We start from the raw sequence: 9,871 nt of genomic DNA, 5'->3' as shown, positions 1-9,871 counted from the left end.
GCCTCAGATTCCTCAGTTGCAAATTGGGAATAATAATAGCACCTATTTCCCAGGGTTGTCCTGTTGTAACGTGCTTAGGACACACAGTAGGCACTTGATAAATGGTAGCTATTATCCATGGATAAGACCTCGGAGGACATCTAACCTAATCTCATTTTACCCATAGGGAACCTCATGAGGTTGGGGGGGGGTTAAATGATTTGTCCAAGGTCATACAGTCAGTAAACATCGAAATCAGAATATGAACCTTGCGACTCCAAAGCTTCGTCTATCCCCAATTTTTATTGTACCACGTGATCAAGAAGGTTTTTTTTCATTTAAAAAAAGTGGTCGCACTGACAACTCTGATAGACAGGCACGCACGCACGCACGCAATGCCTCTCCGGGCAGGAGCCTCGGCTAGCCTCCAGAGCTGCAGTAGCTCCAGGGAGCCACGCGGTGGCGACGCTCGCGCCGGGGCCGCCGGATGTCGGTGAGCTCGGACCTTCTTTTCTCCGCGCCGCCGGATGTAGAGCAAGCTACATTTCCGGTACCGGGCGGCGCACGTGTCTCTTTTCGGGTGGCCCCGCTTGGTGAGTGCCTGGCCTCCCTCTACCTCCGGACAGGGGCTGGCCGCTCTGGCCGCCTCTTGCCCCTCGCGCGAGGGGGATGGGGGTGGGAGGGGAGTCCTGCTATCGGCGCCGTGGGATATGATGGCCCTCCCCCCCGGGGCAGAGGCCGGAGGCTCCGACGCGGCCTCGCCTTGCGGCCAGCTCCTTCCCGGGTTTCACGGGGAGAGCAGTACCTGCTTTCTGGGGTGGGTGGGAAGACCTTAAAAGCCGTAGACGCGAGTCTTTCCTTCCCTCCTTCCCCCCCTCCTCCTTGTTTAGCCAAAATGAAGTTCAATCCATTCGTGACCTCGGACCGAAGCAAGAACCGCAAGAGACACTTCAATGCGCCCTCGCACATCCGGCGCAAGATCATGTCGTCCCCGCTCTCCAAGGAGCTGAGGCAGAAATACAACGTCCGCTCGATGCCCATCCGGAAGGACGACGAGGTCCAGGTGCGTGCCAGACCCGCGGCCCACCCTGAACCACTGGAAGTGACCCCCGCCCCTGGCATGGGAGGGGGAACCCCTGAAGGCATGGTGGAAATGGGAACTTTGTTGTTATTAATAATCACGTCACATAGTATGTTAACTAGTTACACTATGTATGTACAATTATTTTTGTTATATATAAGTTATGTATCAATATATAATATAATGATGACATAAATTATGAAATTATGTTGTGATACGATGTAATATTAATGTATAAAATAGTACCGTTATAGTAATTAGCTGTCTGCAAGAGGACACTTGGATTCAGACCTGTCCAATTTCCACAGGGAGAAGTTATAATGAAGTGGCCTAGATGTTTTTAGATCAGTATTAGTGGAAGCTAGTTTGGTTTCAGGGACTTTTGTAAACTGATTCAGATGTTTAAGATAAGAGCAAGTGGTGGCCTGCCATTTTTGTAAGTAGAAGACTATTTTTCAGGTACTCTATTCCTGTAAGTCCTTTATGAATTTGGCTTTTGGAAGTTGTCAGTAAATTAAGCTTTCAAGCTTGATTCTTGTTGACAGTGGCCATTTATTATTAAATTTCTTTGAAAAGTCATCTGCCTGACTTATCCTATGTGCTTCTGAAGGAGGCATAACTGCTTTTCAACCTGAGAAATGCTTCTGTAGATTGCACAGTCAGTGTAAACAGTTTTCCCATCTTTAGTACTTCAAGAGGATTTTTCATTTGGTTTATCCCTAAAAGAATACCAATGATAAACCTTCCTCATTGCCACGAGTCACTGTGGCCAGAAAACTTAAATCACCTAGTGGCTAGGCTTTGGTGATTGCCTCTTCAAATTAGATGGAATGGTCCTTGGATGACATGCAGAATCCATCACTTCAAATCTTTTTAGCTTGATCCGACAAGCCAGAGTTTGCATTGGTTCTGCCATAGCATTGAGAACCCATAGTCACCTCCTCATAACGGAGTCAGTCAGTAAGCATTTATTAAGTTCCTCCTATGTTCCAGGCACTATGCTAAACACTGGGGATACGGAGAAGGGTAAAAGTCAGGCTCTGCTCTCAAAAAGCTCACAGTCTAATGGGGGAAGCAACACAAAACAGCTAAGATATATGGGATAAATTGGAAGTAATTAACAGAGAAATGGCTTCTTGTAGAAAAGAAGTCAGGAGGGGAGAGCATTCCATACATGTTGTAAAGCCATTGAAAATGCCTGGAGTCTTGAGAATTAGAGGAACAGCAAGAAGGCCAATGTCACTGGATTGAATTGAATTGTAGGTGTAGAGGGGATGATATAAGGTGTAAGAAGACTGGAAAGGTGGGGGGAGAGAGAGAGTTATGAAGGGCTTTGATTGCCAAACAGGATTTTATATTTGATCATGGAGGTGATAGGGAGTCACTAGAATTTCTTGGCTGGGAGAGGGGTAAACTTGTGCTTTAGAAAGATCCATGACAGTTAGGTAGAGGATGGACTGGGAAAGGCTTGTGGCAGGCAGTGAGGCATCATGGTATATTGGTAGTAGCCTTTTTACTTGGCAGTAATGTAGTAAAACAAGTAGCCTTTCTTTTTCTGCCTTGCAATTACATTCCATGCTGCATTTTTTCCTGTTCTTAGTAGTGAGTAGAGCACAGAGCTATAGGAGAATACAAATCAAAATAAGATATTATCCTTCGAGTTGCTTAGTGTCTAGTCGTACCTCTTACTATGCTTTTGAATAGTATTGAGGCAGAAACTCAGTCCAAGGAATTCTTTTCCATTCACTTAAAGAGAAATGTCTACTGAATAGATTCTGAGTAAATCAAATAAAACTGGTTGTTGTTTTTTCAAACCTGAATGACAGACCAAATTTAAACCAAAGAGTTGCAAATTTAACTGCCTGAGATTGGTGGTTGGAAATATGCTTTTTTTTTTCCATATATTTCCTGTTCTTACTTTATTAGCGAATAAAAATTTCACATTTTGATTAGACTCCCAAAATGAAATAATTAATCATACCTCATGAATTAAATACATTAGAAATTGATGAGAGTTTTTTCTTATTTTATTTACAGGTGGTTCGTGGACACTACAAAGGTCAGCAAATTGGCAAGGTAGTCCAGGTTTACAGAAAGAAATACGTCATCTACATTGAGCGTGTGCAGCGTGAAAAAGCTAATGGCACAACTGTTCATGTGGGCATTCACCCTAGTAAGGTATGATTTAGGTAGCTGGTAACAATAATTGTGGCATGATTATTCCTGTCTAAAGTTTTGGTCCCTGTAAAGGTGGCATTCTCAGACTTTTTGCTAATAGAATAGTTTATTTTTTGGCACAAGGAATCTGGCGCAGTATTTAAGGTTGGGACCAGGAGATTGCAAGTATGAGTTCTATTCATGGCATGCCTACCAAAACCCAAACTGTGTCTTTGAGAATAGGTATACAATAGTAGTATTCCTAGTTCAAGTTAGCTTGAGTCCTAGACCCACTTCTGACCTGGGCCTGGCCATTTAATATATAGCTACCTCATTTACAAAGTGAGGGCTAGAAATCACTGTCTATCTCAAGAGTTTTTGTATCATGTGTGTGGAAGTAGTTCTACACTGTAAAATGCTATACACCAAAGTAAGGGATAATTACATCACATCTCCTGTCAGTTGAGTTATAGTTACCTTTTTCCTAGGATAAGATTGTCATGGTTGAGGCAAGGAAGTCCTGAAAGCTGGTGACTTTAGTAGGAAGAGAAAGTAGGGGACAGATGAGAGAGATTGTAAAGGAGCCAGTTAGAGGCAAGAGAGGACCAAGATGATGAGTTCAGTTTGGAATGTGTTGAGTTTGATGCTTTGGTGGGACATAGAGGTGATAAGTCGAAATAGGTATTTGGAAATGTGGGCCTGGAGATCACTGGTTTTGAGGCTGGAGTGAAAGTATTCGATTTCTAGACCTGCAGCATCCTTGGAAGATCCTAATCCCAGAATTCTTGAGCCTCACTGGCAGGTGGGAGGATGTCTACTCTGAGAGGTCATGAAGGGGAACAGTCTGCTGTAATTGAAAGAGCCCTGGACTGGTAAACAGGGAAATTAATAGCATGTTGGAGGAGGCAAAGATTACTTAGGAGTGACTAGAATCATGGTGATACAAGTGACACAAAAATTTTAGTATTTGTTTTGCCACAAACTCCTTGTGTGACTTTGGGCAAGTCCTCTCTTAACTTTGGATTAGATGAAATAACATCTAAGATGTCTTCTAAGTCAGTATGATTCTGCTTTCTTAATTACAAAATCAGTGTTTTGTTGCCTTCATTATTCTGTTTTTAAAAAAGCCTTCTGAACCTGAGGCCATTATAGACTCTTGTTTTTCTTTCAAAACGGAGAGACAATGTGGGAGTGGAGGAGTAACTAGAGAAGGGACAATTGTGCAATAGAATGGATTTTTATAATTTTGTTTAGCGTGGTGGAATAGAAGATGTTCCCCAGTTTGTAATTTACTATAACAGGACTTAGCTATTAACTTGCCATGCTGTCCTTATTCATACCCTAAGGCATGAGTTACAAGGGAAGTTACATTTTGGGAAAATCAATAAAGTTAGTCACTAGACCTTAATTTAAAATTTTTGGAATCCTGTGTTTCAGGCAAATTATTGTTTGGTGCATTTTATTTTTGTCCATCCCTGTGATCTCCCCAGTGTGAGGAATTCTCCCCCTAGTGCACATCAGCAGCTTTGTAATTTAAGGTTTTAGAGAGCTGCCTGAAGAGTAGAGAAGGGAAATGCATTGCCTTCATGGTCACATAGCTAGTATGGCAGAGGCATAACTTGAACCCAGGTTGTAATAATAGCCAACATAGGTTAAGTGACTTGCCCAAAGTCACTCAGCTAGTTTGTCTGAGGCCAGGTTTGAACTGAGGTCTTCCTGACTCCAGGCCTATCACTCCATCTACTGTGTTATCTTGATGCTTAAGTCTTCCACACTCTCAGGCCAGGTCTCTGTCCAGGACACCACTCTGCTGCTCCCCACTCCTGCTCCCCCCCCCCCCCATCCCAATTAGAAACTCGTATTGAGTGTAGCAGGATTTCAGAGCTGACAACCGTCAGCTTGGGCGACCTAGCGTGGTCCCCTTTCCCTGCTTCTGATTCATTCTCTTCTTCATTCTTATCTCAAGTTCTAAGGCAATCCAGGGATATATGTGCTGCTATTTCCTTATTAATTATTACAATTGTCATACTAATTAACCATTTAGGTTTGAGATCCTACCTATTTATTAAAGTGAAAACTTGAGAAATATTTTTTCCCCATAAACTTTTGTTCATCAAACCCTGCAATCTCCTAGGCTTAAACATGGAAGTTACTGGCTCTAGAATTTATTCACAGTGTGACAACAGTAAAACAAGAATGTAAGTAATTATAGTGTGTCAGCTGTGAGAACACTCACAGCCAGTTAGTTACCTCTAATGAGGCGTACTGGGCTGCTGCTGGTTAGTTTTGGAATCCCGGTTCCACTGCTCAGCTCTCAGGATGCTAGTTAAAGTCTCCCATCAAGAATTTCCATCATAATGTGTTTTTGCAGCATAAAAATTAAAACTATTTAGGAAAAGTTCTCAAAGTCCTTTCTCTCTGTCCTCTCATAGTCTCTTTCCAGACTTCACAATTAACCAGAGTCACAGTTAACTGTCTCTCCAGAATGACAGTAAACAGCAATCACTCAAGATTGTATTCTCTTTTAAAGAGAATAACAATATCTACAGTCCCTGTGGGAAAGGATATATATATATATAAATTCTGGAAGTTTCAGTTTTCTCATATGTCATAGCTGTTGTGAATTTTGTCTTAAATTGAAGGAATAATTGTTTTTTGATTTTTTTTTTAAACAGGTAGTTATTACCAGACTAAAACTGGATAAAGATCGCAAAAAGATTCTTGAGCGTAAAGCCAAATCCCGACAAGTTGGAAAGGAGAAGGGCAAATATAAAGAAGAAACTATTGAAAAGATGCAAGAATAAAATGGTCTGTTATACAGTTGTAATTAAAAATTAAAATTAAGCATAAGTGTTACGTGTACTCTTTGGGAAAGCATTGTCAACATGTATTTGCATGGGTAGATGCTGTTTCTCTTTTTCTCTTGGTTTATTATTGACACGGGGTTCCCTAAATCTTTTTACAATTTTGGCTTATGATTTCCTGGGTAAAACATGGAATTTGCTCAGTTTGCAAGTGAAATTTATTTCCTTTTAAAGTCCCTCCTCCTTGTTCGCTCTTCCAGTGTCATTTGGTTTATTTGACCGATACTCCATTCACACATCTTTTTCAAAGCTTAGAAGAGCCAAGTAGCAAAAAAAAGGTCATAGCAGTTATGCTTCTTGCTCCTGCCCTATCTCTTACCACATTGTGTTCCCCTCTGCTGGTAGCAAGGGCCAGGATGCGTCCCCTCCCTCCAACCAGTCCTTGATACCTACATTTGCCTCATTTCCTAGTTCCTTAACCTACTTTATTCATTTTTAGTTTTGTTTTTTTTTTTCCGAGATTCCTGTAGGATAGTATGTTATAGTGGCATAGTGGAAGGAGCTCTGGATTGTAGTCATAAGATATGGATTATAGTCCAAACTTCCCCATGTAATGGTGTGTTGACAATAGCAGGTCAGTCTTTCCAACTCTGTTTCCTAGTCTGTAACCTGAGTATAGTAATATTTGTCCTTGAGATAATGAATGTTGAAAGCATTTCAATCATATAATGTAGTGACAGCATATTACCATGGGTCCATCTCAGTAAATTGTCAGTAAACTTTGATAAAGTGCCTACTATAGTAAGTGCAGTGGGGATTGAAATATGAAAATATAGGCCCTTAAGCAGCTTACAATCTAGTGGAAGACTACACAAAAGAGCTAAAAAGTGAGTTGGGGAATATACATGGAAGGGTGAAGTCAAAGAAATTCAGAATGAGTGCATCCTGGTGAGAATTGAGATGTCTGGCCTGTGGGAAAGGGGGCAGAGGGTGCTGATAAGATGTGAGTAACAAGGCTGATTGGATGTTTGCAGGATGAGATTTTCCAGTGATGAGCTTGCTGGGGGCATGGTGGAGAAGTCAGAAAAGTTGACTGTATCCACAAAGAGTTACTGTCTAATTGGGAGCTGTCCACCCAAAGCTTGAATGGGTTTTCATAAGAGAAAGACTCAGAAGTAGGAATCAAGATGAGTATTGTCTATTTTTTGTGTGGAAAATGTTAACCTGGTAAAATGTTTAGCTGGTTTTCTAATTGTTAGTGGAGGAAATAGGTTTTCATATTATTTGAGTTCATCCAGGAATTCTTTTTGGATAATGTGAGTCTTTGCCTTGGACTATCATCATCCAGTGTCTTTCTTTCAGGCTCTAGATGTATAAAATCAAATTTCATACTAGCCCAGCTTCAAAATGTATGTTTACACCTGCCATGAGCACCCGATGCCTTTGTGGTGATTGTTCATTCGTTTCAGTCTGTCTGACTCTTCGTGACCCCATTTGGAGTTTTTTTTGGCAAAGCTACTGTAGTGGTTTGCCATTTCCTCCAGCGAATTCATTTTGTCAGAGGTGAGGTAACTTGCCCAAGGTCGAAGCTAGGAAGTGTCTGAGACTGGATTTTAACTCAGGTCTTCCTGACACCATGCCCAGTGCTGTGTCCACTGAGCCATCAGCTACCTCACCTAATAAATCTTACTGTTGCCTTTTTTTTTTTTCATATCAGAAATCCCAAGTGGGTTCCTGTGCTTTCTTTTCAAGCCAAATTACTCGAGATTGAAAGGTTTGTTATGCCTAGAAGCCTTGCTGTAGATAGGGTAATACACCTCTTTAGTTCTTTTGCAAGAAGAAGGATCTTTTGGCAATTAGAAGTCATGTTAACAGTGAAAGAGCTGGTAGGAAGGAGTATAATAGCTAGCACTTGGATAGTGCTTTAAGGTTTGTAAAATACTTTACATTTTATTTCATTTGGACTCAATAGCTCTTTGAGGTAGATGCTATTGTCTATTAGAAAGAGGCTAGTGACTCTACTTCCCTAAATACAAGACCTTAGGAGATTCACTGCAGCACCAATACCCTCTGTTTAGGGCCTGCATAAAGGATTGAGACAGGTGACCTTTTTATAGTGGATTAGTTAGGGGTAATAACTCGGTAAGTCCCTGAACCTCACCATCACCCCACCCCCTGCGGTGGGGCAGCAGAAGATGACTGAAGGGCATGTGTGAGTGCTACCCTTGGGAAGCCCAAGTTTGTCACTGCTCCCCCACTAGCTGGTATGTACTTTTGAGCACATCATTGAACCTCTGATCCTGTTTCCTCATCTGTTAAGTGGAGATATATCACTTGGACTACCTACTTAAAGGTTGTGATGAAAGGGTTCAGTATAAATGCAAATTATTACTTTTCCTTTATTTTGTTTTCCTTTTCTCTGGCTTCCCTTTACTAGAGGGAACCTCTTTACATCTTACCATAGCTTTTTAGGAAAGTTGAGGAAACCATAGAGAGTAACTAAAGGAGGGAAGGGGCAAGACTCCCAAATATACTGTAATCATAAAACTGGCTGAACACTAGGGACAATTGAGTGAGGGTAACACGGTATGTATGGCATGTGTGAGCCGTGTCAATGGTGGCCTTGGAGGAGGAGATCCCTAGTGTGAGACAGTCAAGGAAGGCTTCACAAAAGAGCTAGAACTTCTAAGGAAGGGGAGGATTTAGATAGGAAAGAGGAAATCACTTAGGTCAAGGAAAATGCAGGCAGAAGTGCACATCGTATGATCTTGGGGATGAATAGTAGCTAGAGGAGAGGATTTGTGTAAGGGGCCTATGGAACAAACTGGATTAAAGACTGGTGGTGAAACCAAGTGGGCGAGGCCTGACCATCTAATGTTATTAGACTTAATGTTATCTTTCAGTCGCTTGTTCCCTGGACTAAGACAAACCGCTTCCTTCTAACTTGAGAGACTTGATTGTATTGTTTCAGACGGCTTTGCAGGAGGTTTTAGTGCTTTTGAGGTTTATTAGGAAGGCAAACTGCCTTTGGGTACTTGCTGGAACTAATAGACTTAACCGTTATAAAAAAATGACGTCCTTGTCTGTGGTAGTTACGTAAAAGCGTGTACAGTGTTTTGTTCCAGTTAGTTCTGGAAGCTTGTTAAGAGCTTACCAAGGACATTTATCCATGAGTCATACCTAATACAAATCAACAAATTATGTAATTGTTTCATTCATTGGACGGAATTCTTTCTAAAAAGAATTGACAAACGTCAGCAAATATGAACAGGACACACAATGGGTTATATGTGACACTGAATTATACACATCTCGGATTTTTTTGAAGTTTTTAATTTTTTAAAATATTTCTATAAAAGTTATTTGGTTGTGGGTGGACTGGTCCTCTGCAATATGGTCTATCAGTATCTGTTATAATTGAGTTTAAATGGCCTGCCTTTTTGTTAAGTCTCAGATGTTTTGCTTGGTCAGCTGTCAGGTCAGCATGAATGAAGGCAGTTTCAAACTGACCATGTACTCATCCATCTTAGGAAGAAGGTTTGTACTGTCCCTCAAGGACAGTTTTATCAGCTAAAACCTGACTTTTATCTTTGATGGAGGGAATGAAAATAGAATTGCTGAATAGTTCAGGCTAAGTAGACTACCCTCTGCCGGGAGGACAACACATTTGCCATCTGGCCAGATGACACGGTCCACTTAAGAGCTGAAGTGGTACTTCCTACATGAAGCCTTTTCCTGATCTCCCCAGTGGCTAATCCTCCCATCCCTAAAAATGATTCTGTATTTATTTGTCTATTGTGTGTGTGTGTGTGTGTGTGTGTGTGTGTGTGTGTGTGTGTGTGTGTGTGTG

At 41.4% G+C, this 9,871-nt stretch overlaps 1 protein-coding gene across 1 annotated transcript; it reads left to right on the top strand.

Annotated features, from left to right (window-relative positions):
• Positions 1 to 467: 467 nt before the first annotated feature.
• Positions 468 to 6,062, top strand: RPL26L1 (ribosomal protein L26 like 1). The gene is made up of 4 exons (XM_027841686.1): positions 468 to 572; positions 870 to 1,042; positions 3,098 to 3,238; positions 5,893 to 6,062. Exons 2-4 carry the CDS (start codon positions 875 to 877, stop codon positions 6,019 to 6,021), a joined length of 438 nt encoding a protein of 145 aa, XP_027697487.1. The 5' UTR covers positions 468 to 572; positions 870 to 874; the 3' UTR covers positions 6,022 to 6,062.
• The last annotated feature ends 3,809 nt before the right edge of the window (positions 6,063 to 9,871 follow it).

Source organism: Vombatus ursinus, unplaced genomic scaffold (assembly GCF_900497805.2).
Source record: "Vombatus ursinus unplaced genomic scaffold, bare-nosed wombat genome assembly UNPS02014863.1, whole genome shotgun sequence".
NCBI lineage: Eukaryota > Metazoa > Chordata > Mammalia > Diprotodontia > Vombatidae > Vombatus > Vombatus ursinus.
The sequence above is the reverse complement of the archived record's forward strand: the minus strand, read 5'-3'. Positions and strand labels throughout refer to the sequence as shown.